General features: G+C 54.7%; 1 protein-coding gene across 2 annotated transcripts; it reads left to right on the top strand.

The window, feature by feature from the left end:
* The first annotated feature begins 272 nt into the window (after positions 1-272).
* On the top strand, positions 273-6,492 carry IRX2 (iroquois homeobox 2). 2 transcript variants are annotated; one of them, XR_013226572.1, is made up of 6 exons: positions 273-918; positions 2,031-2,439; positions 3,083-3,817; positions 4,644-4,698; positions 5,159-5,469; positions 5,806-6,492. XR_013226572.1 is itself a non-coding variant. In XM_077310335.1 (5 exons), the coding sequence occupies exons 1-4, from the start codon at positions 676-678 to the stop codon at positions 4,685-4,687; spliced, it is 1,431 nt and encodes a 476-aa protein (XP_077166450.1). In that variant the 5' UTR covers positions 282-675; the 3' UTR covers positions 4,688-4,698; positions 5,806-6,472. The 2 variants fall into 2 exon arrangements, 1 of the variants encoding a protein (XP_077166450.1); XM_077310335.1 differs by lacking the exon at positions 5,159-5,469 and having other exon boundaries at positions 282-918; positions 5,806-6,472.
* The last annotated feature ends 8,577 nt before the right edge of the window (positions 6,493-15,069 follow it).

Raw genomic sequence — 15,069 nt, 5'->3', positions numbered from 1 at the left:
CAGAGCTGCGCTCTCAGCCCCACGTACGACACCTCGAGCCCCCCCATGCCCATCTTGCCCCCTGGCTGAGAACTCCGAGGAGTGGGGGCTGAGGGCACAGCAGACCCAGGCAGGATGCAGCGGCTGCGGGGCTCCCTGGGGTCCCTGAAGAGCAGCTCAACGCAAGGGCGGGGCTTTGGGAAGGGGGAGCTGGCAGGCCCGCCCTCCACAAAGGCATCCAGGCAGTGGTGGGGCGTGTCCTGGGCGGCTCTGCTGATGGGCCGCCAAGATGGGCAGCCTCCTTGCCAGTGTGCCCCGCGGGGGCTCGTCTGCCCGGCTTGCGACCGGCCAAGTGCTTTCTGCAGGGCCGCCGAGGCAAGGTGGCAGGAGAGCACGGCGCCCGGCCCAAGCCGCCTGGGTTTCCCGCCTGCCGCCGCTCCGCCTCCCCTGCCCGCCCCTTGTGGCAACGGCAGCGGCTGCTCCTCCTCCTCCGGCCGCGGCTGAGTGGCGGGCGGGCGGGGAGAGTTGGAGCGGGCGCGCGCGCGTCCCCTCCGCCCGGCGCCCGCTCGCCTTTTGGCTGGCGCTCGTGCTGCCGATGGCGGGGAGGCTGTGAGCTCCTCAGCGGCGGTGGCGGCACCAGCAGTAGCGGCAGCCGCAGCAGCGCTCTCGGCCCGGCCCAGCCCGGCCGGCCCAGCCATGTCCTACCCGCAGGGCTACCTCTACCAGCCGCCGGGCTCGCTGGCGCTTTACTCCTGTCCGGCGTACGGGGCGTCGGCGCTGGCGGCGCCGCGCAGCGAGGAGCTGGCCAGGTCGTCGTCAGGCTCCGCATTCAGCCCCTACCCAGGATCGGCGGCGTTCACAGCCCAGGCGGCAGCCACTGGCTTCGGCAGTCCACTCCAGTACTCCACTGACCCGGCCACCGGATTCCCCTCCTACATGGTGGGTAGCCAGCCCGCCAGCCCGCTGGGGCACGCCTGGCCTCTTCCCCCTCTCCCTTGCCTCTTCCCATGCTCCCTCGGTGCCACCCGTGGCCTCCCTCCTTCCCCGCTTCCCCCTTCCCTTCCGTGGTCTCCCTCTCCTGCCCGTGGTCTTTCCCGCGGCGGGCAAGGCAGGTTGACGGGTGGGACCGGGTTGTCGGAGCGGGACCCCGGAGCGCACGACCAGGCGGGGGCTCTTTCGGTGGACCGCTATTGGACTCCCAGCACCCCATCCCCCAAGGAAGGGGACCGTGGGGTGAAGGGATTCGTTGTGTTTCCGCCACACCAGAGCCTCCCGTTGCCAGCCTCTCCAGGCACCCTCCTCTCCCGTCCCCTCCCCTCCTGTGGACTCTCCCAGCCAGGCGATCGGGGTCTGGTGAAGGGAAGCCACTCTGAAACGCTCCTCTGTTTGACTTTCTCGGGGCAACAGAAGCGCCGGCCGGGAGGGGCGGGGGACGCAAGTTGCTAAATCTTATTGTCCGCGGGCTATTATGAATAGGAGGCGAATTTGGAGTGCTGTACATTCTGGATCTTCTGAAACTTATCGAGTTGCTCCACTAATTTTTTTCCGCCCCCTAGCCCACACCCTGTATTATGCAGACTTTAAATCAGTGCAATTTAAACGTTTAAAGAGCGAATTAAAATGCTAATTATATCGAATTTGACCAATTCGAAACGGTGCATATCTTCTGGTTTGCAAATTGGATTTGCAATGCATTAGCGAAGTGAATTGCTAAGTGGGGGGCTGCGGACTCTCTCCCTCTCCCACCGCAACCCCATCCCAGCAGGAGAGGAAATATTCTTGCTTCTCTGTTGGAGGAGGAGCAGAGAAGCAGAACAATGTTAAGAAATTACCTGCAGCACTTTTGGAGGGGGAGTTTCTTTTTTAAAGCTTGAGATAAATTTCAATAAATGGTAAGAAGTCCTGGGAGAAAGCTGTGGAGAAAGGGAAGCAGGTTCAAAATGCCCCCGGGGATCCTTTTGCGATCCCCAAGCTAGCCAGAAGCACCAGGCTTCTGACCCTTGTGGGCCGCCCTGCCCAGCAGCTAACAGCCAGCGTTTTGTGCTTGGCAGGGCTCTCCTTACGATGCCCACACGACAGGAATGAGCGGCGCCATCAGCTACCACCCCTACGGCAGCCCAGCCTACCCGTACCAGCTCAACGACCCGGCCTACCGGAAGAATGCCACACGGGATGCCACCGCCACACTGAAGGCCTGGCTGCAGGAGCACCGCAAGAACCCCTACCCCACCAAGGGTGAGAAGATCATGCTGGCCATCATCACCAAGATGACCCTCACGCAGGTCTCTACCTGGTTCGCCAACGCCCGGAGAAGGCTCAAGAAGGAGAACAAGATGACGTGGGCGCCACGGAACAAGAGCGAGGATGAAGATGAGGACTTGGACGGTGACGGTGGCCTGCACGCCAAGGAGGCCACCGACAAAGGGCGCGAGAGCCACGAGGCCTCGGCCGATGATGAGGGTAAGAGCGGCGTGGGCGGGCGGGCGGGGGACGGCAGCTTGTGCTCCAGGCCCTGGCACGGGAAGCCAGGACCGGCCTCTGCCAACTGGAACAAGCGGCCCGCGGACCACCTCCAATGCGGCTGCTTTTCTGTTGCCCGAGACCAGCTCCTTGGCTGAGCCCCCGCTTCCTCCGGGAGACACCCCCGTTTTGACTGGAGTCACCGCAGGAAGCAGCTCAGTCAGGCATTGCGAAGTCTAACCGTGCTAGAGCTCTGTTCTCCCCAGAAATACTTAGAGCCACAGTGAAAAGGGAGGGATAACAGTAGCAGTAGCAATAATAAGAATAGGGGAGTGAGTGAGAAGGGCCTGCCCTTCCCAAGGCCTCCTGCAGGGCCGCCCTCTGAAATCTGTGGCCAGGAGTGAGTGTCCCAGCAAGTCCCCTCCTTTGGGACATTTGGAAAAGCACCCAGATCGCTGGCCCTGCGATATGAGACAGGGAGCGAGCTGGTGGCGGGGCGGGAGGGGGTGTGGCAGCGTCGAAGTCGCCTGCCTTGGGCTGCCGCTCGGTGGGCTGCGAGGTGGGCGAGGGTCAGGGTTCCGGGGAGAGGAAGCTGGTCGGTGGCCACAGCCTCCTTGACGGGTCTCCCGGTTTTCTGTGGCAGGGATCAGCCTGCAGGTCGACTCACTCACCGACCACTCTTGCTCGACCGAATCTGATGGGGAGAAGGCACCGTGCAGGGCTGGGGAGCCGCTCTGCGAGTTGGGCTCGGAGTGCAAGGACAAATACGAGGAGATTGAGGAGGAGGAGGACGAAGACGATATCGACGACGAGGAGGACGAGGAGGAGGAGGTCCGCCCAGGCCTCGTGGCCAAAGCGGCCGCCTCATCGCCTCTCACCGGGGTGGAAGCCCCACTCCTGGGCCAGCCACCGGGCGAGGACGTCTCCCGGAACGTCAACAAGGCGCTCTTGGATGGCCGGGTTCAGACGGCGCCAGCCAGCAAGCCCAAGCTCTGGTCGCTGGCCGAGATCGCCACCTCGGACCTTAAGCACTCGCACCCTCCGCCGGGCCTGGGGCCCAGCTGCCCGCCGTCGGGCCCGCCCGCCTCCGCCCCGCACAGCGCCGCCTACCCGGCTTCATCGCTCCTGGGGAGGCATATTTATTACACCTCACCTTTTTATAGCAATTACACAAACTATGGGAATTTCAACGCCCTGCAGGGCCAGAGCCTCCTTCGGTACAACCCGGCTGCTGTGGCCTCCGGCGAGGGACTGGGCCAGGCGGTCCTAAGCGGCGGCGGGGGTGCGGCGCACAAACCGGGGCCGGAGGTCTCCCTAAAAAGCCTCGCCAGCCACCTTGAGCAGCACTACAAGCCGGCCGGCCCAGACGCCAAGAAAGGTACGCGCCTTCCGAGGAGAGCTGGGTCGCGGGGCCGGTTGTCTGCTGCGGTGGTCACCTTTGCTGAGGGGGGCAAGCCGGAGTCTGCCCGGCCCACGGAGCGCAGGGAGCGCTGCAGGGCGGCCCGGGAGAATCTGCCTGCAAAGGACGGACGGGCTTTCGGAGGGGCGGGGGATTGTACTGGGGGGCAGGGCGGGATGCCCCGGCTGGAGGGCCAAGACTTCTTGGCCGCCGGTGGGACCCTGAGTCCGATGCATTGGAAATTCTTTGAGCGATGGGGTAGCAATACATTGTTCTCCCTGACTAAAAGTGTTTCTTTTTAAAAAAAACACAAACACAAACACATAAAATTGATTTTGTTTCAAAGATTTTGTTTGCATGGAGTTTTATTCATTGTTTATTTAATAAATATCTGCATAAGTTGGCTTCTTTTGACATCCCTAAGTAAAAGCGGGTTTTTAAATTTAAAAATACTTAAAAAAAATAAAGTTCGTTTCCCAAAACCTCCTGTGAAGTCGGCAGCATTGACAGCCTTGAGTCCCAAAAGTGAAAGTCAGGGTGGCGGGGGGGGGGGGGGGCGCGTGGCGATTGCGTGAGACTGCCGTCCTTTCCAATGGTTCGGGGATGGGTCATGCGAAGAACCCTCTTCTGCATCAAGAACCGGCAGGCTACAGAAGAGCCCGCCGCCCCCGGAGCGCCGCTCTGCTGAAAGAGCCGCGCTCCGGAGAAGGCTTGGCCGGCAGGGGAGCCCCGCGGTCCCTGCAGTGTATAATCCGGTTAGTTAGCTGTGTCCTTGTGTGACTAACCGGTGCTTCTGTTTTGACAGACCCCACTGAACCGTGCACGGTAGGAGTGCAGCCCTACCTATAGATGGCACCTAAGTGAGTATATCACTATTATTATTATTATTATTATTATTATTATTATTATTATTATTATTATTATTATTATTATTATTGCCATTGCCATTGCCATTGCAATTGCCATCGTCATCATGTTACACCGCAGAGAAGAATTGTTTGGGCACCGCCACTGGGCCCATTGCTGGGCCTGTAAATTCACTTAATGCTGATTTCTTGCTTCATTACCAAGGAGCGGGACTGCAAGGCGAAACTGGGGTTTTCAGCACCACCTTTTGTAAATCAGTTTAGTTCTTTCAGCTTCAGCCTCATTGTTTACATAAATGCCAAATACGAAACAATGTATGTGATTTGCAAGAAACAATTTCCTTGAAAAACCATTAACCAATATTGCAAAATTGTAACTATTGTGTGTGTGTGTGTGTTGTGCCCACACACAATATCTGCAATTACTGAAATATCCCTTAATTGTTTTCCCCAGGGAATGGTTGCTTGCAAAGTCAGAGCCCAGCCCCCTTGGGACCTTCTCCAACCTCAGCCCCACTGAAACGAGTGGGAGAGCCCCCTCACGCTCTGCTTGCGGGAGATATTTGCAGGCAATACCCAAGAGAAGGACTGCAGAAGTACCCGTGAGGCTGCCGGATTCTCGCGGTGGCTTAAAGGATAAGAGCACAAGCAAGCAGGAAGTTAAGTCCTCCTGCCCAGCTCCCCCCTTCCCCAGCACAAGAGCCTGGCACCGCTCTCCTTCCTTTTCACCAGGGAATTCCTTCTCATCCCTTGCAATGCTCAGTGGTAAGAATTGTGCACCATTTTTTGTTTTTTAAGTATGGGGCATGCTTATATGCATTTCAAATAGCAGCAGGGACAATGAGATGCATTCTGGCAGGGCTCCAAAGAGAACAGAATGCGAGTAGATTGCCTGCTCTCCCTCCCCCAGCAACTATGGTTACCATTAAAGAAAAATCTTGTGGCCAAGTATTTTGCTCCCTCCACCCCCCTCCACCGCCAAGCCCCTAATCCTTCTATGACCAGGAGGCAGGATAAGCATTTTAGTTTGCCTTCCATTTTTTAACCCCGGGTGTGTAACTGAAGGATTGTGGATGATCTGGTGTTTCCCTTGGTCCACAGGTAGGTGTCACAATTGCTTTGAGAAAAGTCAACAAGCCATCAGCTCTATTCTGTCTCTCTAAACAAAACTCTAAATCCGGATCACATCTTGTGCCACTGTAGAAAAGAAGATCACAGAGCACTAATCGATGGACAGACTCTAATAATTAAACCAGAATTTTGTTGGACATTATGTGAGTTTGCTGGTATAGTTTAGTTTCCCTAATGTATGTGTGATTTTAAACAAGGAAGACGACGAAGAAAAAAACACACAAAGCAAATCTGTTTTTTCTCAGGATATCTTGAATCGATCACTTCATTGCCACGGTATATATATCAGTATAAATATATATATTCTGTAGGTGTGATAGGATTTATTGTACAAATTCTTTGTTAAAAGATGCATACAGTAGCAATTTAAAAGAAACCGTGATTGAAGAACTTGAGTACTTAAAAATGGGGGAAAATTTGATATTTATTTTTGTAATGATATAAGAGCTTCTAGTAATTTATGCAAGTTGTATTGCAATGAAATCCTGATTCTTTTGTAAATAAATTATGCCTGGTTTTTATTTGAGACGTTGACGATTATACAGCCCCTCGTCGTTTAACGAGAATTCTTTACTAATTTATATCTTTCATTGTAAATAAAAACAGACTAGTCTGCAATAACATAGTGGGTTTTTTTTTCCATTACCAGAAATTTTTATTTCAAACCACAATAAATATGAAATGTAATTGGTATAGGAATTTAGGATAGACTATTAAATGTTTATAATAGGAGCAAACTGGCTAATTAAATCTTGCCATAGGTTTTAGAACAATGAAAATCTTCCAAGTTAATTTGTAGGGCTGGACTACATTTGCACGTGATACAGGCTGCGTGCTTTTAACATCATCCAGAAAGCTGTTTTGACTTCCCATGTCTACATTTGAGGTACCCAAACCCTGAAAGTCCACAAACGTATCTGAAGATTCCCCACCCCCTTTAAAATCGCCTTCCCCTCCTCTTTCTCGCAGTCCCTCATGTGGGAATTGCCTCCTCATCCACCTCTATTAGGCTGATAAAAAGCTAAGCAGCCTTTTGAAGCCCCCTCCCAGCCAATAATGAGAATCCCCATATAATATAATTTCAATAAGGAGACAACCCCCCATTTATATTCCCCCCAAAGATAAATTGAGTGAATATAACTTACCCCGTTATGAAACAAGAATAATAGGTTCTTAGATTGCCCTTTAATCAATCATACACTTATTTTTTCAAGAGCCTCATCTATTTCATTCCATGATTAATACTGTTCCAGTGCGGAAGCATTATTAGATCCCAGCAGGGGAGATCGGGGATGCTTCTCGCTGCTTTGGAATGGTCAGTTGGGGTTCATTACCGGCTGGTATTGAACCATTTATAAAGTCTTGTCTAAACATCTGCCAGCTCAGATCGGCCGATGTGTCTGAAGAGGGGAAATGGCTGGACCAGTTGATATTGACAAACGGGGCTCTCTCCAGTGGCTTTTTGTTCACTGAAAATTGGTGGCCTTTTGCTCCGGGGCTTGTTAGAAAGGGCACTGGGAAGGGATCTTTCGGCTTCAGGGGAGGGGGGCGGGATAAAGAGCCGTCCCATGCGTGCGCATATGTGTGGATGAGGGTGCAGGAAGGTAAGGTGCCGATCATTGCATCTGAAACATCTACCTGCGGTTGTGAAGTATTACATGATTGCTTTGCTTTCACGCTTGCTTTCACGCCCCATGTCTCTGCCCCAGAATCTCTTGTGTGTGAGAAAGAACCCTAACCCGGACATGGGGGGGTGGGGGTCTGTGGGAAGACAACCAGTGCTTTTGGGGAGGGGGTTGAGTCCACTCCTCTGAGCAACACAGGGAAGCAAAGCCCCTTCCCGGGTGACAACCAGGCTCCCGAGATAACGTGGCAGAATCCTCACCCACAGGATGGGCGGGATTCCAGCGCCATGTGTCTGCCCGCCCTCCCCGTCGATGGCCTCCGCGGGCTCCCTCTCGCAAGCGGCGCGCAGCCTGAGCTTCTCCCGCCGGCCGGCCGGCCGGAGCCTTCCCGGGGCGGGGGTGGGGGTGGGGAGGCTGCCCTGGCTCCCCACGAACGCCAGTTGCGTCGCTCCAAGATTTGCGCTCTTGCCTTTTTACGGAGCTTTAAAACCCGTTTTTCTCCCTTGCTTCTTGAACACGTGTGGGTTTAAAATAATCTTGCATTAAAATGCTAGCAAGGTGTTTGCTTGTTCGAGAGGGAATGTTCTACCTCCCGGCAGATGGATGCCTTAGATATAAACCCCTTTATTGTAGCCGAGAAAACAGCTACAAACGAGGGGTTGTTTGTTTTTTCTCCCCTGTTCATCGGGATCCACATTTCAGGAGAAGCTGCTTCTTCTGGTTTGCATCAAGCTGCTCCTTCCTTCCTGCCCGCCCTTTGTTGTAGCCCAGGTTTTTTGCCATATAATGGTAAAATTCAAAGAGTTTACTTTATTTTCTTTAACAACATTCTGGAGAATAGATTAGAACAGCTAGCACTTCTCCTTCAATGTTTTTCTGTCCAAAGCATAACCTCCGATTCCCTTAATGTATTTTTTCCTTGAATTTAAATTTAGGCAAACCCATCGGGAAGTTCTCCTGTGCAAATCAGTGAAATAATGGAGAACTCTTAACTGGCCAAACGCTTCTTTCAAAGGTCCCGGCGTGGGCACTGGTGGTTTGTGGGAAGGCAGCCCCCCCCCCCCCGCTCTCGTGCCGGCCCCCTGTGAATGCAAACGCCTGCAGGACAACTTTCCCACCATCAGAATTTGCACGGTCAGGCTGTTTTTATTCTTCTTAGCAAACGGAAAAGGGGAAATGAGAAAACAGCCCACTGCTGGCGTTTATTTCATGTTGTTGTTATGAATTGTCACAGTGGCATATTTGACTAGTGGAGCAATCTGCAGTCCCAGATCTAGCCAAGTTCTTGGGAATTGCAGATGTATCTTGGCAGAATTCCTGCTGCTTCAAGCTGGAGCTGATCTGGTGTCATTTGCTCAATGCCCGAAATGTCTTCAGACTTCTAGGCACTACTTCTGTTTCTTTCTTCAAGTGCACATTTTGGAACTACTTCCGGGTGTTTCCAATAGCAGCTTTAATCTCTGCTGCTTTCAAATACTGCCCATGCAAGCGCTTTTGTTTCCAGTTAGCAAAGTTGCCAATCTTTTTGTAATCTCTTTGGTTTTTTGACCTTAAATAAGTCTGCCTTGTTCACTTCTACTAGAAGTTTCTCTTTGCTTTCTTCATTCAGTGCTTCTTTTTCTTCATCTACTTGCTTAACTTTCAAGATACCTCTTCCTCCAAATTCTTGGTAAGCAAAGACCATCAAATTCCTTTTCTCATTTCCCTCTTACATTGGTGATGTCAGGGGTGTTATGCCCGTTTTGTGATTTATTGTTTGTAATTCTGCTTGTTTCCAATCCCGAGTGTAGCTTAGAACTGGGACTGCCCACCTGCTAAATGACTTTATCTTACTGAATCCATTTAATTTTGTTCACAATATCTATTTCATTCTTGGTAATACTACTTGGTTGTATTTTTCTTCACAGGGGTATGTTTTGATGCTTGGCAGCTCCATTTCTTTTTGTTCGATGATCTTTTCTCTATTCAGTGTAATTCTAGCAACCCAACTCTGTGCTGTGGATCTTTGTACTCAGCTTGTGTTGTTGTTGTTGTTCTTATTAATTGTTGCTGACAATTACTGTAGCCAACTGAGCAGAGAGTCGGGTCCAGAGTTCTCAGTGCACTAATTCTGGTTTGTGCCTTGCCATGACCCACCCCCACCCCCCACCCCCACCCCCAGCAAGGTCTCCAGCCATGTGCGCAGGCGCGGAACTTGCCAAGGAGAACTTGCCCTCTGAGTTGCCGCAGGAACAGAGCCACGCCCACTTTAGTTATCTTCATGGGGGAATGCCGCCATTACATTGAGGGGGACTTTTCAGGATGATCCTGTGCATATTTTAGTTGGATGCAAAACCCATTAAGTGGCTTGTGGATCTCAGCCTTTCTGCTGAGTTCGCGTTGTCCAGCTGCCTCCCTGTAAAGCAGCCGTCCTGAGGACTAGAAAATGTGTGAGACAACACTCCCAAGAAGGGTTTTGCGCCTGGGCAGCAATGCCTCTGCCTCCAATGTGACTTGCTTCTGAGTAGACCCTCTTCTCACTGGCTGCGGAGGGGTCTGCCTCAGCTACTCTTGCCTATTCCCCCCCCTCATCGTCACCAATGGGTATGGAGGCTACGGAGGCTGCCGTGAGGCGTTCACACAGAAACAGGGGCAGCCACGATCCTTCCGTGCGCTTTCGTGTGCTGCGCTTGAACTCGATCTCGGGGCCACTGATGTCTGTGGCTCTTTCGGCCCCAGGATGGAAACCTTCATGGCCAGGGCATCCAGGCTGCTGCCCTTCGACGTGAGGATCAGGCCCGCCGGCCAGAGGCAGCGGCAGCGGCCGCCCTTTGCACTGCTGAGCCTGGAGCTCAGGGCGCGCAGCCTGTGGCCAGATCGGGCCCCTCCCGGCAGCTCGAGGCCCCGGTGGGACTAGCTGTGGAACCCTGGGAGGGAGGCGGCGCCTGCCGGGTGCCCCCCTCCCACAGTGGCACTGGCGGTCAAGGAGGAGGCGTGCAGGGGGCTGCGGAGGCTCCCCATTGAAGGTGACCTCACCGCCCGGCTTCCGTGGGTGCCGCATGAGGGGAAGGGGAGCCTGTGGGATGGACAGGGGGGAAGAGGGGGTCTGTGTCCAGCTTGAAAGAAGCAGGTCAACCTTCCGCGCCCCAATCCCATTTCCTGAGCAAACATCGGGCGCTGAGAACCGCTTGGCTGAAGGGGCCTCACCAGGCAGGCAGGCAGGCAGGCAGGCGTAGGATCGCCCGGAGACTGGATCGGGCGCTTTGTGACGGTGTTACAAAGGAGATCCTGCTCTTCAAAATAATGCCGCTCGCGTCTTCTTGCAGAGCAACTGCGTTTGGAGTCACTCCAGTTTGACAGGGATGTCTAGAGCAAGTGTGCCTAGGACTGCGTGGTTCGAGTCCCCAGCCTTTCTGGCCGGCCTCTGGTTTTCCAGGGAGCCCAGCGGGTCCTTTGCAGGGTCGGCTGGCAGGGCAGAGGGAGGCGCGAGGTGAGACGCGGCCACATGCGCCTTCAGGAGAAGCAACTGACTTTTCATTGTGTAGAACAGCCGATCAATTATTAATCGTTAGCGTCAACAATGGGGTTATAATTACTTTCGGTTACTTAAAGGCATATTTATTTGTCCCCCCCCCACCCTGTCTCCCCCGCTCTCTGATCTGGTAATTAGCGAATCCTCCGGGGTAATGGGCTCCTTCCAAGTGGATTTCATTAGGCAGTCCTCCGTGGGCGTCCAGGCGCTCTTCTCCCCCAGCAGAACCTTCTGGCGGCGGCAGGGGGGCGCAGCAATGGGAAGTGCCCCTCTTCTCCCCCCTCCCCGCGACCCTTTCTCTCAGGCTTCCCAGGCAGCCAGTCGGTTGGCAAAGGGGGAGACAACGGAGAACGGCGAATCGAAGTGGCAGCGGCAGAGCCAGCCGCTCCGTCAAGCAGTGTCTGTGGGGTCGCCCCAGCAGAGCCAGAGGAGCCCCCAACTTTCTCTCCCGGGCGGCCCTGCCCTGGTCGGAGCCGGCAAGACGCGGTGCGCAGCCAGGGGGCGGCGGGTGCCGCAGCACAGTTCAGGGGTAGAGGGGGTGGACAGGCAGACAGATGGGAGTACCGGCCTCTCTTCCACTTTTGGTTTTTTAAAAAAGAAAAGAAAAGATCCAGAGACTTTTCCGGGAGTGAGACAGTCTGCTTTGTCACCCCAAGCGTGGCACTATCTGGACAGTCCCCTGGAAAGCAGCACCAGGAAAATCCCTGCGCTCACAATGCCCCCCCACCCCCCTTCTTAAACAAGCTTGCCCCCCCCCAAAAGGCCGCAGTGGGGCGGGGGGGGGGGAGGTCGCCTTCCCTCGGGGACCATCCAGCTCGGATGCTTCTCCGGGAGCGCCATTCAGCACTGCAGGCCAAGCGAGCAGAAACCCGAAAAGGAGCCCAGATCCCCCCCCCCAAAGACTGGGCGAAACTGGCGGGCGCCACTCAAGGGCTTGTGGCTCAAGTGACGTGGAAGCGGCTGGCATTTCCTGCCTGCGCCGAAGCACTTCTTGATCTTGAATGGCTTGGGCCAGGATCAGCGTGGATGGGGGTTTGCTTTGGTGTTTCACGGCGCTCTCGTGGCCTTTTCACACGTTACGCAGCCAAAAGCGTGGCTGGAACCGCAGGCTGCCTCCTGAAGCTTCCTCCGGGCTGGGCAACTTCTGTCCCGCACCTGCCGGAGGGAGCCTGAGATGCCGCGCATGGCCCGCCTCATCCCCAGAGGGTCCTTTGGTGGCATCTTGGGCTGGGGCAGAAATCCTAGACCTGGGACTGGAGCTCTCCGCTTCTCTACAAAACTGAAGCTGTCCAATGGGGGGGGGGAGTCTTCCTAAACACGAACTTTGAGTATCCAAAATCTTTTGCCTCTGCTTCTTTGGGGGGGGGGCAGTGGCGTCAGACAGGAGCCGGCCTCACGGGGCAAAGGCAGGTTTCTCTCCCCGACCCGTCCATTAATTCAGTTTGACAGCGTCGCCTTCTCCCCTCCCCAGCAACGCCGTTTGTCAGATGGCGATGTTTTAATTTGTCACATCAAGGCAATAAAAGGCAGCGGTATATACTTAAGCAGCTAACATCCTAATAACTGGTTTAAAAGGAGCAATTAAAAGGGAGCGAGTTACCCGTCGGCACCCTCCTCTGCGCCTTCCCTGGGCTGCCTTTGGCGGGGCCCACACCCAGCCGGAGAGCGGGAAGGCAAAGCGGGTGGTGGCGTGCAAGTTGATCCGGGAGGGGGAGGATCGTAGCCTGTTGTAGCACTTTTAGGGATCTCTCGCTTTGCAAGTTCGGGATGCCTGAAAACCCGCGCCAGTTTTGTGCTCCAAACCCAAGTCAGGAGCATCTCTGCAGAGGATGGTTCTGCGCTTAAACCTGACTTAACTTCTGGACCGTAACAGTGCAGCCTCCCTCGCAGAGCGACTCCATCCTCTCCTTCCAACACTCCCTCCAAGTGCGATTAAACCGGACCACTCTGCAGTAGAATAAGGTCATAGAGAGGGTGTGCGTCCTTCTGGGTCCTTCTGGAGAAACCAGAGCTGCGCCCAACCCTACAAGTTGCCCAGGATTGCTTCGGCACAGGGACCGCTATCCTGAGATGCGGGGGCACATCAGAAATGGAGCCCATCAACTGTGCCTTCACCAACTAGACCAATGGGCACAGGAGCCAGTCTGGTTTCACAGCCAGTTATAAACCCCCCGGCAGGAGAGATTTTGGCGCCTGCGGGACGCTCTAGCCTGTCCTCAGTGCAGACCCAGCTCTTGGTGGTCCAGGGGCAGGAGGGGGGAGTCCTCCTCAGAGCAAAGCAGCGTTTCTGTGGGACTGCTGGCCCCCTCCGTCCCACCACAAGCCCCGCACAAATCGGCCGGAGCGACCAAACGGGGGCCAGGGAGGCGCTAGGCGGAGCTCCGGGCCAGGCCTTGAAGGCACCAGGGGGCCAGGCCAAAGTGATCAGAACGGTGGTCCAGCTTCTTGCTTACCAGCCTGCACCAGCGCCTGTGGCTGGCGCCTCTGTGGATGAGGGCTGGCAGCCAGCCGGAGTGCGCCATGGTCCGATGGCTTGGGGGAGGCCCACGAGGCTTGACAAGGGCTTAGCCAGGTTGGATAGCCGCCTCTCCCCCAAACAACCTGGAGAAATTAACATGTGTGGCCCTTAAGGAGCAACTGAAACGGCTCAGTGGCACCCTCGGGGAGGGGGGCTGCTCTTGGTCGGGGCCACTTTGGCAGGACGGGTGCTGCAGGCGGGGCCGGGCTGGAGGAGGGCGGGGGTTTCTCAGCCTACGAGTCGGCGAGCCATGCTGTCGGGAGTGTCTCGCAAGCCTGCCCGGCCGCCGCTCCCGGCAGCTCCACTGGCTCCTCCAGACCCGCCCCAGGCGCATTGCAGCCAGCCCAGTCTTGCATGGCTGCAGAGTAGCCCCCCCCCCCAAGAAGGGAAGGGGAGCGGGAGAAAGGCGGGAGGAGGCGGAGGGGGGAAGCCTTCCCTGGCAGCTACGCCTCGGGACGCGAAGATGAAACTGGAGGGTGCAGGCAGCACAGAGAAGCCCTGGGGGGGGGGGCAGGGGGGGTTGGAACTCCGGGCGAGGCCTGCCCCATCCGCCTTTCTGCTTCAGGTGCCCCCTTAAGCGAGTCTTTCTTTTTCAGAGCCAGCTTGTTATTCATACGTTGAATCCCAGCATGGGTCCGGGTCACCACAAGGGCTCACCAGAACGGGCGCGGAGAGAGTTGTGCGTTATCCTTGGAGGCCAGGCAGCAGCTGGGCGCCTGTGCGGGGCCCAAAGGGTCATTCCCCTCCTTCGCACTGCCCCTGAACGCAGAGCATTGCCAAGGACTATCCGATGCAGGTTTAATTTCGCATCTCTTTCCAAGAGGCAAGTACCATCGGCCGAATGGTGAATTGGTGGGAAATTGCTGATGCCGTCGCCAGCGTTGCCCCTGTGCTCCTTGCTTGTTTGCTCAAAAGTGGGATGGGGAAGAAATAAAAATGTCAGAGAAGCAGCTACATGTAACAGCATCATGACAAGCTTACTGGTGCAGAGTGCAGGGGGAAGCATCTTATCGAAATATTCAAACAATCTTATCAGAATAGAATATTTTGGTCCTCATGTGCAATAAAAATGACACCCGTCCTCTGTGAATTATAGTTTTCATTTGCCTCTGCTGTTTGCTTTATAATTACACTTTACATGGTAATCATTTAATACTCAGATAATACTTTCCATATAATGAAATGTACTCGGTTGGGTTTCTTTTTCTTGTCAGAACAGACAATTCCCTTGAAACGATTCATTCCCCAAAAGCCTTTTGAACTGGTGATACTGCAAGTGAAGGAGCAGCCCCTTGCCCTCACTTTTCTTTGCTTCTATTTTAATTTTGTTTGCCTTTCCCCTCTACAGAAAAGTCCACAGCATTCTAAATAGAGTTAACCCTTGCCTGGGGCCCAGGGGGATTGTGGGAGGCAGGGCAGGTGGGCAAGACACGGAGTGCTGCTCAAGGAATTATCTCCATCATTGAGTTAGAGATACCTGGCAAGAGCTTGGGGAGGTTTCTAGAACAGTTTCTCTCTGTTGAGAAACTGCTGAAACATTCTTCAGACTTTGAGAAGCCCCAGAAGTTGCACCCAGAACA

Source organism: Paroedura picta, chromosome 14 (assembly GCF_049243985.1).
Source record: "Paroedura picta isolate Pp20150507F chromosome 14, Ppicta_v3.0, whole genome shotgun sequence".
Lineage (NCBI taxonomy): Eukaryota > Metazoa > Chordata > Lepidosauria > Squamata > Gekkonidae > Paroedura > Paroedura picta.
Note: the sequence above shows the minus strand (reverse complement) of the source record. Positions and strands in the feature narration are given on the sequence as shown.

Excerpts from the sequence above, each read along its gene's own strand:
- IRX2 (XM_077310335.1), top strand. The coding sequence starts at position 676 with ATGTCCTACCCGCAGGGCTACCTCTACCAGCCGCCGGGCTCGCTGGCG. Across the intron at positions 2,440-3,082 it reads GGCCTCGGCCGATGATGAGG|GGATCAGCCTGCAGGTCGAC; the intron begins GTAAGAGCGGCG and ends TTTCTGTGGCAG. Across the intron at positions 3,818-4,643 it reads CGGCCCAGACGCCAAGAAAG|ACCCCACTGAACCGTGCACG; the intron begins GTACGCGCCTTC and ends CTGTTTTGACAG.